This window comes from Triplophysa dalaica, unplaced genomic scaffold (assembly GCF_015846415.1).
Source record: "Triplophysa dalaica isolate WHDGS20190420 unplaced genomic scaffold, ASM1584641v1 Contig11, whole genome shotgun sequence".
NCBI lineage: Eukaryota > Metazoa > Chordata > Actinopteri > Cypriniformes > Nemacheilidae > Triplophysa > Triplophysa dalaica.
Window position 1 is genome coordinate 97,049 of NW_026622645.1, and position 23,403 is coordinate 120,451.

The 23,403-nt window shown below is 40.4% G+C and overlaps 1 protein-coding gene across 1 annotated transcript; it reads right to left on the bottom strand.

The window, feature by feature from the left end:
* Window positions 1–1,474: 1,474 nt before the first annotated feature.
* Window positions 1,475–16,861, bottom strand: LOC130417071 (C-type mannose receptor 2-like). Its single transcript, XM_056742374.1, has 7 exons — window positions 16,825–16,861; window positions 12,838–13,191; window positions 4,577–4,669; window positions 2,933–3,068; window positions 2,728–2,843; window positions 2,083–2,310; window positions 1,475–1,839 (listed from the first exon to the last, which is right to left on the bottom strand). The coding sequence occupies exons 1-7, from the start codon at window positions 16,859–16,861 to the stop codon at window positions 1,475–1,477; spliced, it is 1,329 nt and encodes a 442-aa protein (XP_056598352.1).
* Between the last annotated feature and the right edge of the window lie 6,542 nt (window positions 16,862–23,403).

Sequence of the window (23,403 nt, forward strand, 5' to 3'; positions counted from 1 at the left end):
CAATTATGAACCGTGGGCCGACCGTGGACCGCCAGGATACATTATTGATAAACTAGCGGCTCAGCAGGTGACCGCCGGCAGAAATATGGTGCATATGGTGGACTGCTGGAAGAACGATGAGCAAAAAGCCGGTGGACCACAGTCGGTTGCTGCCCGTGGACCGCCAACCTTGCCACCGGTCGTCCGCCACTGGGCCGCTGGCCTTATGTTATCTGGGTATAATGACTTTTATACGCACAGAGAGAAAAACACACAGGAGATGAAAATGAAGAATAGTTTACATAAAATAAATCTAAACATTTTTAATAACTGTTATGATCGAAGATGAAGTGAAAAGTCAGGAGAGAAAATACTGTCTGTATATTAGAGTTTATTTGAACTGATCCATCACTATAACATGAATCCAACACACACAGAATTAAAGTCAACCTTCACCAGATTTCACTAAAAGTACAAAATAATCTTAAAGAGCAGGTTTAAAGGTTTTAGAAAGTGCTCTAATGTTGTATTAGAGTCCCCCTCAAAATTAAAAACACTTCCATCTATCTCCATAAACCATTCAGATTATTGTTTAGTAACAGTCTACCGCCACATTATTAGGTAAGAGTTGGATTATTAAAACGGTAACACTGTTATATATTATTTACCTGGAAAGCTACAGCTGTACTACATATACAACAAAGATTAGCACAATTACTTTATATTATAAGCACTCAATTCAACATGTACACATAACGTACTTATCATTCTATTTACATACGCTAAATTATGAGCACGTAACACAAGGTTGGAATTGTAATGCAGTGTTATCGTGGAAAAAATTATTTTTTTACCACTGATCCTTACAAATCGCCATCCTTTGGCAGCGAAAACAAAGTAGATTTGCGTTCAAGGCACAAATCACAGCGTCTCCTCGACATGTTGTATAGGCGATACTACCTGAAAATGGACAGGTCAGAGGGTCCCTGTTTCGCGGGAAGGCCGGGATTGTGCTGATGCGTTACACTATGACGTGTCGATGTTACACTCAAAAGAGTGGAAAGCCTAACGATTTGTTTGGGCGGTTCGGAGTCGACTCCTTACTTTGTAAGCCAATATCTTAATTTATCATGAACTTTTTGGATTAACAACTTTGCAGACCGTCAATATTGAAGGAAAGCTACGTTACATGCTGTGATGCCAGTAATTTTATTGGATTCATGAACCTGCTCTTTAAGGAATATTTGAAGGTGCTGTGTGAAGCAGAAAAAACCCTTAAATCATGATTTATTAATAACAAAGCACTAGTCTCAAGTACCTTATTGCAATATTTATATTAAAGCCAACGATGTGTAATTAATGCAAATTTCTTTAAATAGAATAACTTTAAGCCTTCCTTCCCTCTAAAAAAATAGTCCCTCATACCTAACGTTTAAATGCTTCCTATTGCTAAATAACAAAACCAGAAAGTTAACAAAGATACAAAAAAGGCTCTTTATTCCTCCTTTCTTCTGCAGATGAAGTTGAGTTTGTGAGATTCAGGAAGACTGATCCACTTATGATCTCCAGACTGAACCGCTCCAGATCTCACATCACGCTCACAGTCGTCCACTGCTGTTTCCTTCCCTGGAGCCCAATGATCATAACACACGATCTCTCCATTCACCCAGAACCAGATCCCCACAGAGCAGGAGTGACGTAACCCCAGCCACACCTCAGCAGTCCAGGCCTGATGAAGAACTTCAGTCACCATGAGCTGAATCTCCTGTGAATCAACTGAAACCAGATCCACATGATTCTCTCTGCAGTATCTCACAGCTTCAGTCCAGCTCAGATTCTTCTGGATCAATATCAGCTCATCTGAACACACAATAAACACAAACAACTGAACATGAGAACAAAACACAAACACTGAGACTGAACTGAGATCAGTTTCATCATGAAGAAACTTCTGTCGTCAAACACACACATTGACTTTTATTAACTCACCTTCATGACACACAAAAGTGTAAGAGTCTCTGCAAGATACATCATGCCATTTCCCCTCATTATTCATATTGGTCACTGTACAATTTTCAGAATCAGCGTAATTATTCGGTTGACCAGAGTTCCAGTCTCTGAAGGCGGAGTCGGTGTTATCTGACCACTCCCACGAGTCATTGAACAGACCAATCCAGACAGATCTCTGAGGATCATTAATGATGTTGTGGATCAGTTGATTGTCAGTCTGGTTCCTCACACTGATCAGATCAGTATGATACTGTCTGCAGAAACTCTGAGCTTCACTCCATGTTGTACTAGAAGTATTAATGATGTATGATTTACTGCTGTCTGTTGAAGAAAATAAAGATTCAAGTCTCATGATTTTCATTCATTCTCATTACACTTACAGTTCAGATGTCAATCTACACAAACATATTTCTTCTAAAAGTCTTGATAAATGCTAAACTTGTTCAGGTGCCAAAACAAAAACACGCAATGAAAACAGCACACTACTTCCAGTGTATCATCACACAAACTGACTCCATTTAAAAGAAAACAAACAATCACAACTAACCAACAAACACATTAATATAAGAGAACAAGACTCAAGAAGTCCCTGAAGGAAACACTAAACATGATGAGGGATTCTTCATCGAGATTCTTATTGTTCATGTTTTCTTCAGTGATTGTGAATGACTCAATCATTAAACTTTACTCTTGTATAGTGTTTTATAAGGTTTGGTGTCAGTTGGGTGTAAAACTCACTTGGTGGTGCTTCAACACACTCATAAGACACATTCAGGTATTTGTGAGTTCCAACACAAGGATCAGTGAAAACTGTATTGTCCACAACCATAGAACAACTCGTTTCTCCATCACATCTGTGACAATAAACACAAAAAACAGTAAAAATATATAAAGATGATCTGATAATATCTGATAACTCTTTAATAATGTTTTCTGTTCTCACCGAGTGGCCACCGCACTTAGAGATGTGTTCAGACTGCACTGAACATTTGAGATCTTGTTATCTTCTATTCCAGTAGAGCAGGTCTGTCGGTCTGTACGCCCATAATTGGCTGAAAGGACTTTAATAGTTCCCTGATCTGTTGATAAAAAGTCACATTACAGACAATTGTGTTTGACAAATCTTTATTTTCTCATCATGTTATGCAGTGTTGGTAGTAATGCGTTACAAAACTCATGTATTTCAATAACGCCAGTGTTGCCAGGGTCACGGTCTTCCTGCACAATTTGTCTATTTTGAAAATGCAGTTGCGGAATTATTATGGAGGCCCGGGGTTGCGGGTTTTTTGGGCTACTTTCCTAATGCACTGCGGCCGCGAAAATGTTTATTTATATTCTAAGGATACATATTTATTAATTGATGATATTCTTAATGTGTATAAATACTTGGATGAATACCTGGCAACTCCAGGATCAGAGCCATTTTTAAAGTGTTGGGAACGAGCGTCTGACAGGCTACAGTACAGCTCAACCAAAGAGGAAAATAGAGGCGTATTAGACAATGCATCCGAATTATGTTTTTACCAATGTTTCGTACTAAGGTGAATGTCACTTTGCACAATGAAATAAATCACGTGTAAGTGTACAACAGTTTATTCTTCCGGCTGCCAAATATCACGTTTGAGCAGCGCTACACGCAGTCTAGAACAACTAAAACATTGACGTGCTTCTGAATATGCAATACATTTAACCATGTTTATTTCTTAAGCAAGTTTTTGCATTCTCATCTATTTCCGTGGGTGGCCTCGAGGACACATGGGATCTTTTTTAAAGGGACACTCCACCCAACAATTTAAATTCTGTTATGAATTACTCACCCGCTAGTTGTTTCAAACCTGTAAACATGTCTTTGTTCAGTTGAACACAAAGATATTTAGAGTAGAATAACAACTGACAATTCTTTGGCATCATTGAGCAGCATAGCAGAAAAGATTCTAATGGTAGTCAAAGGTGGACCAGAATTGTCTGCTTTCCTAAATCCCCCAAAACATCTTTTGAGTTCAACAGAACAAAACATATAAACGATACCAAAGAAAACATTTAAATAAGTAAATATAGCAACAGTTACCAAAATCTTAGTATTTTTGTAGTTTCAAACTAAAATCCTTTTTATCAGTCAACTTTCTTATTAGACTGCATGGATGGGCAGTGTTTCAAATACATCCATTTGAAATAAAAAAAATTGTAATAGTATTTTGTATTAAAATCCATTTAATCTTAGTATTTTTATTTATTTATTTTTGTATAGCCTAGTTAATTCAAGAAATCAGCAGTCTAATAAAGAGGTTGATCGGCAAAAAAGTATTTTCTATTTTGAAAATGAAATAATATAAATACATTTTGTCATTTTAGAAAGTTAAGTTCTACTTCTGTAGTTATTTTGGTGAAAGTAACTCATAAGTAATACAGGAGTCATGTAACATATTACAATTCCGAGACAGTAATATTGTAAGGTAAGGGATTACTTTTAAATAACAGTAACAAGTAATATGTTATCTATTACAGTTTGAAAGTAACTTGCACAACACTGATGTTATGTGGCCTTTAAATCAGTGAACATGTAAATGATGAAACTTAGAGAACTCACCACAGCTGAGAAGGAAAGTCTGTGATTCACAGATAATGAAATCCTTTGAAACACCTGAAGTCAGAGATGAGAAGTGAATTGGATGTAATGATGCTACTGTGTTACATTGACTGTCTTTGAGTATTTGACTAAAGGGGTCAAATGACATGGCTTAACCCTCCTATTATCCTAGGGATCAATTTGACCCCATTCAATGTTTAACGTCTCTAAACACATAGTTGAAATCTCTTTTTTTGCTTCAGAATTAATGACTTTTCCTCATTTAATGAGGACAATTCAGTAAACCCAAAATTATCATGATGTGACTTTTTCAATGTCCTATACACATTTTCTATCATCAGTGTTCCATGGGATCAATTTGACCCCAGGTTCTTATAGCTGTAAAAAACAAAATAAATTTCAAAATTTCACACAGTATGTTTTTCGTGATATTGTGGTCACTATAACATGCCTTAATTTCATAATATTCCCTACAATTTTATATTTACTTTATAATATTCAAAAATCTAACTTAACATGGTATTGCGAGAACCACTGATTGTTCACATGATGTGGGGGTGGGGGGAATCTGAATTTTTGCAAGAACTTTGATATTTTGCGTGCCATGGGTGAATGGAAAACTAAATTATTGCGAGAACTTTTACATTTCCTGTGGTATGGGGCAGGGGAATACATATAAAAGCTTGGACAGAAGACTTCTAAACCATTTGTTTTTTTGCTCTGTGGACTCTCTTTATGCACTCAATTCAAATATGGCCTCTAAGCAAAGGTATTCTGTCAATGAGGTTTGGTCACAGGTTTTTGGCAGTGAAAGTGACATAGAGGAGAATGTGTCTGAGGTTGATGATAATGTTGAGGAGGACCCTGATTATGAGTCATCCTCCTTAGATGAGAATGAGACTGCTAGTGTTGACCCTCCAGTTGTCTCTCAACCACCTGTAGACACATTACCTTCCAAAAATGGAAAGTTATTATGGTCCCGCTCTCCACTTGAACGTCAGGGTAGACTTAATGCTGCTAATGTCATCAAAATGGTTACAGGGCCCAACAGATAGGCTGTCAGCCATATACAAGATATAAAATCAGCATTTGAGCTGTTCATTACACCATCAATTGAACGGGATATACTTGAAATGACAAACTTAGAGGGAAGCAAGGTGTATCGGGACAGCTGGAAAGACTTTGATGTGACTGACTTGCAAGCCTACATTGGGTTGCTCATTTTGGCAGGAGTAAACTCGCAGCAATACGGGATGTATGGGGCAAGTGGGTCCAGCGATTACCCTTTCTTTATAATCCAGGCCCCCCATCACTGTGGATGAATGTCTGGTTCATCTCTGGTTCATTTCTGTCCTAACAGAAATGACTCCAAGACCAGCAACACGTATCCATCCATCCATTTTCTACCGCTTATCCGGGGCCGGGTCGCGGGGGCAGCAGTCTAAGCAGGGATGCCCAGACTTCCCTCTCCCTAGCCACTTCCTCCAGCTCTTCCGGGGGGACACCGAGGCGTTCCCAGGCCAGCCGGGAGACATAGTCCCTCCAGCGTGTCCTAGGTCTTCCCCGGGGTCTTCTCCCGGTGGGACATGCCCGGAACACCTTACCGGGAAGGCGTCCAGGGGGCATCCGGAAAAGATGCCCGAGCCACCTCAGCTGGCCCCTCTCGATGTGGAGGAGCAGCGGATCTACTCTGAGCTCCTCCCGAGTGACCGAGCTTCTCACCCTATCTCTAAGGGATCGCCCGGCCACCCTGCGGAGAAAGCTCATTTCGGCCGCCTGTATCCGGGATCTTGTCCTTTCGGTCATGACCCACAGCTCATGACCATAGGTGAGAGTAGGAACGTAGATTGACCGGTAAATCGAGAGCTTCGCTTTGCGGCTCAGCTCCTTCTTCACCACGACAGACCGGTACAGCGACTGCATTACTGCAGAAGCTGCACCGATCCGTCTGTCAATCTCCCGCTCCATCCTTCCCTCACTCGTGAACAAGACCCCCAGATACTTGAACTCCTCCACTTGAGGCAGGAACTCTCCACCTACCTGAAGTGAGCAAGCCACCCTTTTCCGGCTGAGAACCATGGCCTCAGATTTGGAGGTGCTGATTCTCATCCCAGCCGCTTCACACTCGGCTGCAAACCGTCCCAGTGCATGCTGAAGGTCCTGGTCTGATGGGGCCAGCACGATGACATCATCCGCAAAGAGCAGAGATGCAATCGTGTGGTCACCAAACCCGATGCCCTCCGGCCCCTGGCTGCGCCTAGAAATTCTGTCCATAAAAATTATGAACAGAACCGGCGACAAAGGGCAGCCCTGCCGGAGTCCAACATGCACCGGAAACAAGTCTGACTTACTGCCGGCAATGCGAACCAAGCTCCTGCTCCGGTCGTACAGCAAAGGGTCCCGAATCCCATACTCCCGGAGCACCCTCCACAAGATGCCGCGAGGGACACAGTCGAATGCCTTCTCCAAATCCACAAAACACATGTGGATTGGTTGGGCAAACTCCCATGAACCCTCCAGCACCCTGAAGAGGGTATAGAGCTGGTCCAGTGTTCCACGAACGGGACGGAAACCACACTGTTCCTCCTGAATCCGAGGTTCTACCATCGGCCGGATTCTCCTCTCCAGTACCCAGGCATAGACTTTCCCGGGGAGGCTGAGAAGTGTGATCCCCGGTAATTGGAGCACACCCTCCGGTCCCCCTTCTTAAAAAGGGGGACCACCACCCCGGTCTGCCAGTCCAAGGGCACTGTCCCCGACCGCCACGCGATGCTGCAGAGGCGTGTCAGCCAAGACAGCCCCACAACATCCAGAGACTTGAGGTACTCAGGACGGATCTCATCCACCCCCGGTGCCCTGCCACCGAGGAGTTTCTTGACTACCTCGGTGACTTCATCCCGGGTGATGGGCGAGTCCGCCTCTGAGCCCTCGGCCTCTGCTTCCTCAATGGAAGACGTGACGGCGGGATTGAGGAGATCCTCGAAGTATTCCTTCCACCGCCCGATGATATCCCCGGTCGAGGTCAACAGTTGCCCCCCTCCACTGTAAACAGCGTTGGTGGGGCATTGCTTCCCCCTCCTGAGGCGTCGGACGGTTTGCCAGAATCTCTTCGAGGCCGACCGATAGTCCTTCTCCATGGCCTCGCCGAACTCCTCCCAGGCCCGAGTTTTTGCCTCCCCAACCACCCGGGCTGCAGTCCGCTTGGCCTGTCGGTACCTGTCAGCTGCCTCGGGAGTCCCACAAGCCAGCCAGGCCCGATAGGACTCCTTCTTCAGCTTGACGGCATCCCTTACTTCCGGTGTCCACCACCGGGTTCGGGGATTGCCGCCTCGACAGGCACCGGAGACCTTACGGCCACAGCTCCGAGTGGCTGCGTTGACAATGGAGGTGGAGAACATGGTCCACTCGGACTCAATATCTCCAGACTCCCTCGGGATCTGGTCGAAGCTCTGCCGGAGGTGGAAGTTGAAGATCTCTCTGACAGGCGATTCGGCCAAACGTTCCCAACAGACCCTCACAGTACGTTTGGGTCTGCCGAGTCTGTCCAGCTTCCTCCCCCGCCATCGGATCCAACTAACCACCAGGTGGTGATCGGTTGACAGCTCCGCCCCTCTCTTCACCCGAGTGTCCAAGACATATGGCCATAGGTCAGATGAAACAACAACAAAGTCGATCATTGACCTCCGGCCAAGGGTGTCCTGGTGCCATGTGCACTGATGGACACCCTTATGCTTGAACATGGTGTTCGTTATGGCCAAACTGTAACTCGCACAGAAGTCCAATAACAGAACACCACTCGGGTTCAGATCAGGGGGGCCGTTCCTCCCAATCACGCCCCTCCAGGTGTCACTGTCGCTGCCCACGTGGGCGTTGAAGTCACCCAGCAGAACGACGGAGTCCCCAGTCGGGGCGCTTTCCAGCACCCCTCCCAGAGACTCCAAGAAGGCCGGGTACTCTACACTGCCATTCGGCCCATAGGCGCAAACGACAGTGAGAGACCTATCCCCGACCCGGAGGCGCAGGGAAGCGACCCTCTCGTTCACCGGGGTAAACTCCAACACATGGCGGCTGAGCTGGGGGGCTATAAGCAAACCCACACCAGCCCGCCGCCTCTCACCCTTGGCAACTCCAGAGTGGTAAAGAGTCCATCCTCCCTCGAGGAGTATGGTTCCTGAGCCCAAGCTGTGCGTAGAGGTGATCCCGACTATCTCTAGTCGGAATCTCTGAACCTCACGCACAAGCTCCGGCTCCTTCCCCGTCAGAGAGGTGACGTTCCATGTCCCTAGAGCTAGATTCCGCGTCCAGGGATCGGGTTGTCGAGGCCCCCGCCTTCGACTACCACCCGTTCCACTTTGCACCGGCCCCTTACGGTCCCTCCTGTAGGTGGTGAATCCACGGGAGGGTGGCCCCACGTCGCTCCTTCGGGCTGAGCCCGGCCGGACCCCATGGGGGGAGGTCCGACCACCAGGCGCTCGCATACGAGCCCCAACCCCGGGCCTGGCTCCAGGGTGGGGCCCCGGCTGCGCCATACCGGGCGACGTCACGGTCCTCGAAATTGTGGTCATCATATGGGTTTTTTTGAACCGCTCTTGGTCTGACCCGTCGCCTAGGACCTGTTTGCCTTGGGAGACCCTACCAGGGGCATATAGCCCCGGACAACATAGCTCCTAGGGTCTTTCGGGTACTCAAACCCCTCCACCACGGTAAGGTGGCAGTTCAAGGAGGGGAGCAACACGTATGTGAAATGCAAACACGTATGTGAAATGCAAAAAAAACGTCTGCAAGGACAAACTTTATGCACATCATGTGCAAAGTGATAAAAGGCTGAAATGTTCCGGCTGGTGGGCTGTTCATATTCATGTTCAAATGCTGTTCATAAGCTTTTTGTATCCTGTCAAACTCATATATTCATACCAAAAAGCACATACTTTTGCATAAAACAATTACTGACACAATGCTCAAATGTACTTTTTTGTGTTTTTATGTGTTTTATATGTTCATTCTTTCTCCCTTGTCAATAAATTATTATGTGTTCCTTAATTATGTGATAATATTAAGGATGTTCTGTTTTAGAAATAATAAATTGACCACAAACATAATGCGTGTTACACTGGCGGCGGTGAGGTGTTGCGGGTTTATTTAAAGGTCTTTTTAAGGACTCACCAAAGATATATATTACCTGACACAAACCTTTTAGAAAAAAGTCCCATTCTGTAGGTTTAAATTGCTGGGGTCAAATTGACCCCAGTGGGTAAAATATGTTATCAGATTTTAGGGTAACAGGAGGGTTAAACGAATATTATCATTTGTTTAGGTGTAATGTAATGTCTATACACAATTTAAGGTTAAAAAACGCTGTATTTCCATATACAGTATATGTTTGTATCTCCTCTTTGCTTCGCCTCCCTGAAATGCGCTGATGTTTTTACAAAGCTCATCGCTCCAAAAAGCGAGGTGTGCTATGATTGGCCAGTAATGTAACGCCTCTTACCATATTCGGAACATCAGGTTCCTAAGCAATTGTACTGACAGATGATAAAAAGTCATCACTTCTTTGAATCAAATCGAGCCCGAATCTGATACATAAAATGAAGAGGATCAAACCGATACATTAACTTTGCCAGTGCGATTTGAGCAGGATGTAAAGGATTGGTAAGGTTTTATAAAAAAAAATGTTAAATAGTTATAGTATATCTTACTGATTTATCTTTTATATACAATATTATAAAGACTATAAACTAACAACCCTATACATTAAACAGACTCTGTGTGAGATAGAAACAAGCTTGCATTACAGCAGGGAATGGTAACATAATAAATGCCCTTCTTGATCAACCAGTGTTGATCAAGCATTTGTTGTCTCTATTTGGAACATTAGGACATACGTTGTCTTTTTTCACATTGCGCGTGTGTCTGCATTTGCAGATCACAACAAACTCAACCCGCTTTAGTCCGTAACAAAGTCTTTTACAATGAAGATTTGCTTACAGGCTGCGAATCTGAAGCTCCTGTCATGAGAAGTTGGAATAGTTGGAATGGCCCCACTTTTTAACCAAAGCTTTCGTGCATTCCCGGTCCTGATATCTTCCAGGTTCGTGAAGCAATTGTCTGTGAAATGCGCTCCACAAACTTGAATATTCGGATTGTACTTTTCTAGAACAGTGTTGTAAATAAAATGTAACCATTCATTTTTAGTCGTCTAATCCTTTGGAAGGGCAAACAAAGAGGCTTTCTTTTCGCAACGAGACACACAGCGTCTCCACGACATGGCTGCAGAAGTGACGATACAATGAGAATTACAAGTACGGCCACCTCACATGCGTTTACATTTGGGCGGTCTAGGTCAAATCATACCACAAAATAACGTACATTTGTGGAAATGTGGTTACACGAGGCGTTTCAGGCAGGTCTGTCTGAGCAATCGCTTTTAGATAGAATGCATCTTCTGTTTCAACACTTTCATTTTTGCAATTTTACGTGCACTGTAAAAAATGCCTGTGAAGTTAACAGTAAAATTCTGTTGTTTTCACAAAAAAAACCTGTTATCAGAAAGTGTCCGTAAAAAATACAGAAAAACACTGTAAAATTGTCTGTAAAATTAACAGGAAAATTTTAATTTTTTTATGGAAAAATCCTGTAAAAAATGCTGTGAAATTAACAGTGAAATTCTGTAGTTTTCACAGAGAAAACTGTTGTCAAAAATGTCCATAAAAATACGGATAACACTGTCAAATTCTCTGGGAAATGAACAGTGAAATTCCAAAATTTTCACAAGGAGTTTTTTTCAAACTCCACAAACACTTTTATCACCTTCACTTACTGACACCACTGTCACTTTATTTCTGTTGCACGTCTACAAAAGTTCTAATTGAAAATGAACACAAGTTTACATGTTGATGGTTTTGTTGAGTCACCATTATGGTGATGAGTGTTTGCTTTAGTTGTGGTCTTGACACTTTGCTTTCCATGTGAAGAAATCTTTCCCCAGTATTGACATCTATGAGTTGAAACACACTGACTCAGGTGGGTGGAAAGCTCAGATGAAGTTAACGCATTAAATTATTTGTGTTGGTGAGTAAGTACATGTTCAAGAGTTTATGTAATGCTTTAAAGTTTAAAGTTTAAAGTTTAAAGCTTTTTAACGGTTCAAATACTTTTTATATTGACAATTACAGGAAATGTGAAATTTAAAAATAGATTCATTGAGGCGTTTGTAACAAAAAATACAATAAATAATTAAACAACATCCCAGATAAAAAGTAAATACCTTATCACACTTTCATTTGATGTGATTTGCAACAAGACTATGTTTTATACAAAACAATGTCATAGCAGCACAAAGATAACTGTAAACTTATTTATGACGGCTGAAAGAGGCCAACTAAAGCAAACCCTGATCACAAAAACGGTGACTTTAAATACACCAATAAAGCATCAAGTCATGGCTGTTATGCTACAGTCCCTGTGAAGCCGAAGTGATGATCGTCTTCAGTATTCTGACGTATTTACAAGATGAATAGTGTGTGTGGCTCATGTTTTCTACTGTGAATTGATTGGATGAATAAAAACAGGATGTTCCCGTAATTTTACGGTAGTTTGCTGGTAACCACAGCTGCCGGTATTTTTCCGTAAAAACTACAGAATTTGTATTTTCTCTTTTCTTTTCTGATATTAAATGTTTTGTGGGTCACCACTAAGCTGAGGAGTGGAGTCTGTGTTCAACTCACGGTCAGGCAAATATATTCTGATGTCATGCTGCATGTTGCTTTGTTTAAAAGTGACTTTAATAATGAATTACAAAGAAATAAATTAAGTAAATGTAATGTTTTCACTTTTATGCATTTGGACCAAGTTTTCATTTTCTATAAAGAAATGTTCTTAATATAAAAGACTCAAATGTATTAAGTTCATTCACAGTTTGAAGTTTGTGCCCTGAAGTTTTAAACTGCAAAGCTGTTTACATTATTTTCCTGTATTTTTTAAGGAATTTTACTGGTAACCACAGCTGCCGGTATTTTTCCGTAAAAATTACGGAACATTTTTTACAGTGTGTCTAATACATGCATGGGCAACTAAAACACACCAAAGACACAGAAAAACACATATTCGCACCATATGACCCCTTTAAATCAGAAGTGTCCCTGTGGAGTTCAGCTCCAACCTGTTAATCTGACCCACATGTGTTCTGTTTCTTAACTGTGATGTTTATTATTGTTGTCTTATGATCATGTTTTGTGAAGTGAAGGTTTGCTGTCACTCACCATTGTAGCAGATGAACTGTGACGGCACATTACAGTTCTGCTGACGCCATTTTTCATTTCTCATAACAGCACAATTATTTGTGTCAGTTGATGGTTCAGTTTCCCAGTTCAGATATTTCACAGGATCACCCAGAGACCACTTCCATTCATTAACACCTGTTTTCTTCAGTCCAATCCAGACATACCCCGGATTGTTATTCACAGTGTTCTTCAGCTTGTTCATGTCATTGATGTTGTTGAGTGTGGCCAGATCTGTGTATTTCTCTCTGCAGTATCTCTGAGCTTCAGTCCAGGTCTTCTCAATGTTTATATAGTTATAGCGGCGCTGAATGCCTTCAGATAATGAACAGAGAGCTGAAAGAGAGAGTTTTTATTCAGACACATTCACTCAGAGCTGATCTAAGCAGGAGTGTGCTGACACCACACAATCATCATTTACTGACACAGAGTTTGTATTGAAGAAGCAGATTCTGACAGATTTTAGTCTGTTAGTGTCTCACAGAGATGAGCGCTCTAGTCAGCGACTCAGAATCAAATCACATTTTATAACATGTCAGACTTGCAATGTAAAAATATTTGAGAAAACAAGAAAAACAAGTCAATCTCATGCAGTAAGATTTCTGATCTGGCTCAATGTTTGATTATTTACCCAATTTAAATTTGTTAAAGTGTGCAATATATTCTGTGCTGTTTGATTTCAATCTCTAATCTATTCAATTTTATTCTATAGTCCACCATCAGCAATAGTAACTCTGCATCACGCACTTTGAACTGAACATTGAAATCACAAACCTCAACCATGATGACATTTCAAAAGCCTTGTTTGCGTTTCGTTTTTTTCAAGTTTTTACTATTTCACTATATGCAATATAATGCACTGACTTTATCTGCTAAAAAAAGTTTTTTTTCAACATCAGATTTCTTACAGTGTGACTGGTGGATAATTTCAAAACAATTTGAGTCTTTTATCCCTAACTCCTGCAACCTCTAAAAAAAAGTGTTTTATTTTATTTTCTAATAGTGTCCCATCACTCTAAAAAACAATGGGTTATTTCAATTGGGTCAAAATGAACAAACCCCACAGTTGGGTTATACATTAGCCTATGCTGGGTGGTTTTAACCCATTGTCTGCCCAGTCAACACGATGATGTCACGGTGATCTCACAGTTATGTCACCATCGGTTTTCAGAATTTTCACGATGTGCTCAAACTGTGATCTTAGAGGTTTAGATGTTATGTTTGTCATTTGAAGTCATCTTTATGTTGATGAGTGTTTGCTTTAGTTGAGCTCTTGACTCTACAGTGTTTGTCTTCTCTTCCTCTGACTTCAGTATCAGTGTATTTACTTAATAGAGTAAATCTGTTACATTGAGTAATGCCAAAGGAGTCTTGATTGTGAATATGGATGAATGTTGTTGAGAACTCTGTCTTGTGTGAGAGTAGAGAGTGAGATTCAGCTGATTTGAAGCAAACATATCTTATTAAGGTCTTAAAAGTAAAATATTCAGACAGAAATACATCAAGACTCAGTGTATGAACCTCAACAATAGAATCAACTGAGAAGCTTCATGCTGCAATGCATGCTGGGAGTCATGAATGAGTATTGAACTATGATGTTACCCAGCATGCATTGCAGCATGAAGTTCTACTCATTCTACTGATTGTCACAGTCGTTGAGTTCAATATGGTGATTCTTGATGTGGGCGTTTTATTCAATACTCTCTTAAGACCTTAAAACTAATTCAAAATATCCCATCTGCCAAACAGCTGATGCAAACATGATAGCCAGAGTTAAAATGTAACTTGAGATCAGTGGATCATTATCACTAGTTAGTCAGTACTCTCAGAGTGGGATCACTTTGGTTTATCTTTGCTACGACAATTGTGATTCACAAACCAACAATGCCAGCAGTCTGTCTGCATTCAGACCGTTCAACTCAACAATCACACTCAATTCATTTACTTCCATTTGAAAACTGAGACTTGTCTGAAAAACCATTGAAACTAGTTTACACTTTGTCCAGAGGTCCCTCAATATTAGACGTTCAGAAGATGTCATAAATAGAAGAAAAAGCTTTCACTTTAAGGGCCCTATTTTAACGATCTGAAACGCAAGTGTCAACCCAGCTAGCAGAAGTTTGTTATAAGAAAGTTCCTTAGATGTTTTTCATGTTTTTGAAAACGTTTTAATAACATTCAAAATGTCTAGTTTTTGTTATGTTTTAAGAATGTTCCCAGCTAACAAAAGTCACCATCATGGTGATCAGTGTTTCTTTGAGTTGGTCTCTTGTCCCTTCATCTCTCGTATATGAGAGCATTTGATGGTTTGTAACTCTGTGCAGGTCATGTACTATTGTCATAGCAATCCAGTCAGAATCTGATCTAAAGGAGATCGTAAATGGGCATTAAAATCGCTGTTATTGGTGGTTAGATTAATGGATCTAATCTGATTGATTGATATGCTGTTGATTATAGAAGAAAATGTTAGATTGTCTACAAGTGTCTGCCGGATGTGTCTACAAATATAAACTTATTCGACATAATGACTTTGACAAACACAGACATCAAGAGTCAGGGTATGAATCTCAACAATGGTGACAACCAACTAAACAAAACTTCATGGTGCAATGCATGCTGGGTAAATTCTTAGTACAAAACTTGTTCATGAAACCCAGCATGCAATTCACTAGATCTTTTTTTCAGAATTGGTTTGTTGATTGTCACCATTGATGAGATTCATATCCTGATTATTTAAGTCTGTCTTTGTCTAGACATTGCTGTGGTTTTTAAAACCCTTTTTACACAAATCTAATAGACTTTGAAACACAGTTTCTTCCCTAAGAGTAAAATATTCTTTCAGGATCAAGAGTACCATTTACAATTGATGTCTATACTGTAGAACGAACTGCAGGAAGTAAACGCTATATTTGGTAAGCTTTCCCATTGATTTGCTATAACTACAGTACATGACCTGCACAGAGTTACAAACCATCAAATGCTCTCATATACGAGAGATGAAGGGACAAGAGACCAACTCAAAGAAACACTGATCACCATGATGGTGACTTTTGTTAGCTGGGAACATTCTTAAAACATAACAAAAACTAGACATTTTGAATGTTTTTAAAACGTTTTCAAAAACATGAAAAACATCTAAGGAACGTTCTTATAACAAACGTCTGCTAGCTGGGAAAGCGCGAAGCGCAAGTAACTTTGTGGGCGGGTCTCGGCGCTGTTGCTATTTTCCCGGCGGGATAAATGGCTCTTGCGCCCGGCGCAAATCTAAAATGGGTTGGTCTGAAGTAGCTTCATTATTCATAGGTGTGGTTTGGGCGTAACGTGAAATAAACCAATCAGAGCGTCATCCAACATTCCCTTTAAAAGCAGGTGCGCAAGTTCCATTATGGATTGCTATTATTATGGCGTATTCACCAGGCGCACGCCAGGAGCGGTTCACAGCCGAGGAGACTGATGTTCTTGTAAGAGCAGTGAAAGACAGAGAAGTTGTGTTGTATGGGGATGGGAGAAACCCACCCAAAATAGCGTCGGTTAAACAGGCGTGGGAGGAAATAGCCACAATTGTTTCTGTCATCTCATGTGTTAATATTTTTTTAGTGTAACAATTTATGATTTGCAAAAATAACTGTTGCATCTGTGTAGATTACATGAGCAAAGTGTATGCGCGTTGTGCACGCTATACATTATGGTCAAGCATGCGCCCTTAAAATAGCATAATGAACAACGCGCAACGCGCCACTGACTTTAGACTAGGTTTTTTCTGGTCAGTGGCGCAATTGTTTAATGGAACAGCAAAATAGCACCAGAGATTGTTTGCGCCGGAACACGACTCCTTTTTTGCGCTGAACCGCCCAGGGAGCGCAAGTTCATTCACTAGTTTAGCTAGTTTTATTAATAGACAGACGGATCACTCTGGTGTCAATTCTCTTGACATTTAAATCAAACATAAAAGCAGAAACACAAACTCACCAATGACAAGAAGACTGAAATATAGAATCTGAGCCATTTCTGAGGAAGAAACACATTGAAAAGCTCAAATGTTAAACTTCTGTTTGTTCAAAATTTTGGTTTCAGAAACAAATTAAATTGCAACATTTAAAATCAAATCAATCTGTGAGTAAGACATAAAAGTTTAAATCTATAAATGTCATTAAAGTTAAAAGTCAACATTTCCATCACTTAGTGTATTTCTACAGTTTATTTCAAGTCAGTTTCTTGATAAAGTTTCATTAGAAGTTATTTTTACATACAATGTTTATAAAACAGAGTCATATCAAAAGGATAATATTAATAGAAATGAGAATGTAATAGTTTTTACTTTTCACGTGTGTTTCTCTCCTGAATCTGCTGCTGTTTCTCTCTCTCTGTGTGTTTATATGTCATTATATTACATCTGATCTTCAGCACCTCCCATCATTTGGGTATTTATCTAGAAAGACTTATTTTCATATTTTACATCCTGCTTATTTGTATAATAGTTTACCTACTGTCCTGTTGTCTATTATGTAATGGAAAAAGGTGTGCGTTCTCTTATTTGCATGTGTGATGTGTGTCAGCCAGCGAATACATGTTTAAGAAGGTTCAACATGTCTCTCCTTCCTCCCGGATTTCGGCACCACTGTAATAAGGTTCAATAAAAGGAACAGGCGAACATTAAATACAATTTTAATAAAATAAACAAACAAATACAGGAAGTTAAATGCCGGCAGCCCCTCACAGACGACTGCCGGCGACACACACAAACCACAACTAAAAGCCAGGCCTGGTCCTCTCTCCTCAGCAGTCCCGTTGCTCGTCCTCTTATGCTCCTGATCTCCTCCGTGAGAAATGTGTGACCGGTGTGCGCACAGCCCAGATAGCAAATTTTTGCGGCCCAAATCTGGCCCACACCTTACTCCCCATACTTTACTCATCTGGCCCACATATGGCGTGGAATGATGGCACTTGTGCGGTCCGCTCCTGTTTGCCAGATTTGGGCCACAGGCATGCCAAAGCTATGCCACATGTCAAACATCAAAACAAATAAAGCAGAACTGACCCAAATATAAACAACAGTTCATTTCAATTCTGGCCCAGATTTATCCCAAAACCAACACCTTTCTGTGCTCCAGTTTGACAGAATTTGTATTGAGTTTCATTATTATTATAGTGATGATTGAGTTATTAGTGATGAACATCTGCTGTTAACAAACAGCATCACTGCAGAAAAGTTCAACAAAAACTACAAAAAAAGTATTTACCCAGAGAAACACAAAAACTACAACCTGAAATACAGCCTGAAATACAACCCAGCTAACAAACATTTGTTATAAGAACGTTCCTTAGAGGTTTTTCACATGTTTTAAATGTTTTAAGAATGTTACCATCATGGTGATCAATGTTTCCTTGGGTTGGGATCTTGACCCCTGAGCAAAGGTATGTTTGACCTGCTGAAACTGGGTGCTTATAAAGTTCACTTGTCATGGCAGAGCAAATAGGAACAAAACCAAATGATATTGGTGAAACCTCTGTGATGTTAAAGCTTGATTCAGTACTCATTTAGGTTGAGTGCTATTTTACAGATCCTGAAAGGACATTATAAAATCAGGAAATATGACTGTTTTTAGATATCTTTAAAGATTTGTGAAAAACGGATGTATTTTTATCAAACAACATTTTAGAATCACACAGATATCAAGAATCAATGTATGAATCTCAGCAATGGTGAGAAACAACCAACTTACTCAGATAAGTGGATCAACCGCAATGCATGCTGGGAATTATTCATTAGTTTTGTGCTATGATGTTACCCAGCATGCATCACAGCATGAAGTTCTCTTTTGTTTATTCTCACCATTGTTGAGATTCATAAACTGATTCTTCATGTCTGTGTGTCTAAATTCTGAGTATTTTTTTATTTCAAAAAAGCTTTAAAGACTGAAAAATGTAATCAAACTCCCAGATGTTTTAATGTAATTTCAAGATCAGCAGGACAGTAATTTATTCAAATGAAAACATGGTAGATATCTCACTGACCACCAAACAACACCATTGCTCAGAGCATCGTTTCAATTTCTTTGACAAATGTCCTTTATAAGTACATCTATTTTCATGTGTAAAGGTCAAGGGTCACGAGCCCAACTCAAGGAAACACTGATCACCATGATGGTGACTTTTGTCAGCTGGAAATGATCTTAAAACATAAAAAACTGACATTTTGAATATTTTAAAAGGAACATTCTTATAACAAACTTTTGTTAGCTGGGTTGTATTTCAGGTTGTAGTTGTTGTATTCGTCTGGGTAAATATCTTTTTTATTTTAAAAAGCCGATGTTCATCACTAATAACTCAATCATCACTATAATAATATTGAAACTCAATACAAATTCTGTCAAACTGGAGCACAGAAAGGTGTTGGTTTTGGGATAAATCTGGGTCAGAATTGAAATGAACTGTTGTTTATATTTGGGTCAGTTCTTCTTTATTTGTTTTGATGTTTGACATGTGGCATAGCTTTGGCATGCCTGTGGCCCAAATCTGGCAAACAGGAGCGGACCGCACAAGTGCCATCATTCCACGCCATATGTGGGCCAGATGAGTAAAGTATGGGGAGTAAGGTGTGGGCCAGATTTGGGCCGCAAAAATTTGCTATCTGGGTAGTACATCACACTGCTTGTGATATCGTGATAAATGAGATGTAAATGAGGATGTGACTTTGAAAGTCTTTGTACATCCGTTGTAAGGACATGTCACTTCAAGACCCCTCTTGCAAATGATGCTTAAGGTGAGCTAAAAGACCTTTCATGCTTTCACATTCTTTGCCACAAAACTGCCAAGAACACTTCAACTGAAAAGCCGTACGTTTAGCTATTGTACGGCTTTGGTGCTAAAAGGTCTGCAACACGAGTTGTGTTTAATGCTTTTGTTAGTTTGTTCAATAAATACCTGTGACTACTTTTATTTGTGTGTTGTGTTTTATATGGCTGAGAAGTGTTTGGGGTTAGGTTCAGTGTAGGGTTACGTACTACAGAATATTTAAACCATAAATAACTCTGAAATGCTAAAAATGGCACGCATCTCGTTCTGGAGCATTTAGTGAACAGCAACGTGGTTCCTTGTTGGTCTAAAAACTACGTCAAAGGGGTCAAAAGTGACGCCGATGTTCGCTGACCGAGCGTCAATGTGTGACGAGTTGGGAGTGAAAACGGGTTGGTCTGATTTCACTCCGCTGCCATGTTGAAATCGAAAAGGAAACCTTACGTGTGTGTATTTCCCCTCTATAGCGTTTGCGTCACACAGTGTCTACAGTTCACTCGAGTCTTTTCCCACTGGAACTTTGCCTCACAGACTTGACAAGTCCCTCTATCTAACTACAGCGAACAGTAGATTATGTAATTAAATATAAAGTAAGTTATTAATATGCAAACAGAGACACAGAGGGCCTGATGTATGCGTAACGTTTAAAGTAACGTTCATTTTAATTCATCTGAAATACACCACCAGCACAACAACTGTCAACCAAACTAATATCGCTATCTTTCAAAGCCATCATTAATTGTATAGTACAATGCAAACAGTAATTTTATATTTCCAATAAATAGTTAACATATCTTTTACAAACCGAGCCGATGTCTGTCACACAGTGCAGTGGGGAATGGGAGGGACATTTCTACCCGCGCACCAAGCAGATAAAGAATACTGACAAATAATCTGTAAATTGATGAGGAGCAGTCATAAACACATAAAAATAAATACGTTAATGCTCATTTGTACACAAATAATCACTCATTGTTCAGTTAAGAAAAAAATCTGTTCTTGTTAACAATATTTAACGAAATTCACTGTTGCAATTTACATGACTGGTTCAGTTAAAAAATAAAAATAGCAGTCGCTTAATTGACATTTCGTGTTGATTTCTATTAACATTACTTACCAGTGGAAACAACTTGGGAAAAAATGCTTTGTTGGCTGTGCTTATGCGTCCATGACCATCAAAAGTTGTCGGAGCCTCGATCACGGTCCCAAAATGGAATTCGAAAATGTAAATGAACGGAAAACGTCTCAGGTTACTTTCGTAACCTTGGTTCCCTGAGAAGCGGGAATGAGACATTGCGGAGAACCGCATATGAAACTCCTCCCCTTTCTCACTTTTCCTGAAATCTAATTGGATAACGCCAGTAAAAAAAACAGGCCAATTGTCGCAAGAATGCAACAGTATGCAAATACTGACAAATCCAGACAGTATAACAGTGCATGTGACGACAATCCTTAGAATACGTAAGAACGCCTGCAAGGTGATGAGCGGCGAACACGGAGATCACCGCAATGTCTCGTTCCCGCTTCTCAGGGAACCGAGGTTACGAAAGTAAACTGAGACGTTCCCTTTCGAGAGCGGTCACTTCGACATTGGGAGAACCGCATATGGAACAGTAGTACAATCCCCCACAAATGGAGGGTGTTTGTTAAATGGTGCAGTAGTAACAGTATCGACCTGACGTCCTTCCCCGTGTCTGATATTTTATGCTTCCTGCAGCACCGGCTGGACAACAGCGGCCTCCCGTCAATGCTGAAGGTTTATGTGGCTGCTATCGCATCGTTACGTTCCCCGGTTGATGGGCAATCGATTGGTAGGCACATGCTGGTGGTCAGATTCCTCAGAGGAGCGAGGAGACTTTTTGCCGCAATCCCCTTCGGTGCCGCCTTGGGACTTTTTTGACAGTGTAGTCTGTGCACAAATGTTTTATATTGATTTTATAGTAATCTTGTTGTTTTGTCTAATCTTCTAAGTAGTCATCATCATGGTGATCAGTGTTTCCTTGTTTTGGGCTCTCCACCCTCAATATCCTTTGGTAAGGATTATAACAAAGCGTGTTTTAACTGTGTGCTTTTAAAATCTTCCAAGTTGTGTCAAATTGTTTGCAATAGAAGCGCCGTACCTTTAGAAATCACAACTATACGTCTTTCACAGCGTTTTTCACATAAACCATTGTTCGGATCTACCGTATATCCTCTGTATACCCACTTGTTTTGCTGTTTAAAAGGTCTTCAATCTGCTTCTGTTGTAGCTTTCCTCTAAGGGTTTCCCTTTTTCTGTGTTTTTTGCGATTCTTTGCAATTTCTTATTAAACAAAGCAATATTTCCTGCAAGCCCCGCCTCTCGACAGCCACATTCAGCACAGCATCAGTGTCTCTGCAGCACACCAGAGAGGAGTTTGTTCTGACAATGACTGAAAGAGATACTGGCCTCCTCAAGTCTTTCCTTTATTTTATTGGATAGATTCGATAAGTTTGCATACAGTTTACTACACTACTTCCTATATTTTTAGTCAAAATTGACTGATTTTAAACAATAAAACTCTTTCAGACATTGCATTGAAAAGTAAAGACCTTGTGTAATCTAATGTGTTAAAAAGATATGATGCTCGGTAAAATATATTGTATGTGATGGGTTTGATTGTTTCATCATTAAAGCTGTTGTTCTATAAATGTTGGTAATTTTAATTAAAATAGTTTTGTCATTTTTGAACACCAGGTCTGCACTTCTTGTTGCAAACATTTAATATCTGATGATGATGAACCTCCAATTTCACCGTTCAACCAGACAGATCTGTAAAGACCTGGACAAGACATCCCAGCAGGCACCTTGACTTAAAACTGACATCAGAAAAAGGTCAAATATGCAAATTAAACTAATGTTGTTAACTTGAAACTTGTAAATCACAACACCTTTTGCACAAATGTTCTTTAGGACACACAGGTTGCTAAAAAACGTAATATTAAAGAACAAGAGTCACGAGCCATAATAAAGTTTGTTCGTGATCCGTGTTCATCATGTCTAGAACATGTGCTCTAGGTTGTGAAACTAAGTGCGTCTTATTTAAACTACCAAAGGAAGAAATTCTGAGGAAACAATGGCTACAATTCATTTTCAATGCAGGATATGTTAAAAGACTTTCCTTGAAAGAGGGGAAATACCAATCTTATTTGGACCTGTTAGCTCCACCGAATCACAACCTGTAAGTGTGACTATTTTTTTGGTCTGAACTTCAAGAAATATTTGTGTACCTTATGTCTGTGTTTAGCTAATGCTTATAACGAATATGTTAACATGTACCGTTAATTCTGGGGTATTACAGTTTATTTATCTATGAAACCGGCTAATTTAAGTGTTCAATCTATTATCGTCTATCTATAATCTACTATCGTCTTCGGATGTTTCTTCCACAGACTCGGGCTCAAACTGGTAAAGTGAAATCCCCTCCATCTGTATCTATACACTGTATATATAACCTGTAAATCCTTATCCAGCATTGATGGTAGGCGTTCCATTTGCGACACATGATGAACGCTATAACAAGTTCTTATGACATAATAGTGTTTTTACACCTTCTATGTACATAAACATGTTGTTGGACACTCCATAATCCAAAGTAGGACCTTAAAAATCATACGCTACTTACTCTTTTATAGAACATAAGTTAGAAAATATGCATACATATGAATAAGTGGCTTATTTAACGGTATTCATTTGACATGATACTAGAAAACAAACACCTGACTTTTTTGGCC

Bases quoted from the DNA above. Each gene is read 5' to 3' on its own strand.
- LOC130417071 (XM_056742374.1), bottom strand. From the start codon at position 16,861: ATGGCTCAGATTCTATATTTCAGTCTTCTTGTCATTG. The intron at 13,192-16,824 runs GTGAGTTTGTGT...TCTCTCTTTCAG, and splicing joins TTTCAGTCTTCTTGTCATTG to CTCTCTGTTCATTATCTGAA. The intron at 1,840-2,082 runs GTCAACCGAATA...TTGTGTGTTCAG, and splicing joins CTTCAGAGACTGGAACTCTG to ATGAGCTGATATTGATCCAG.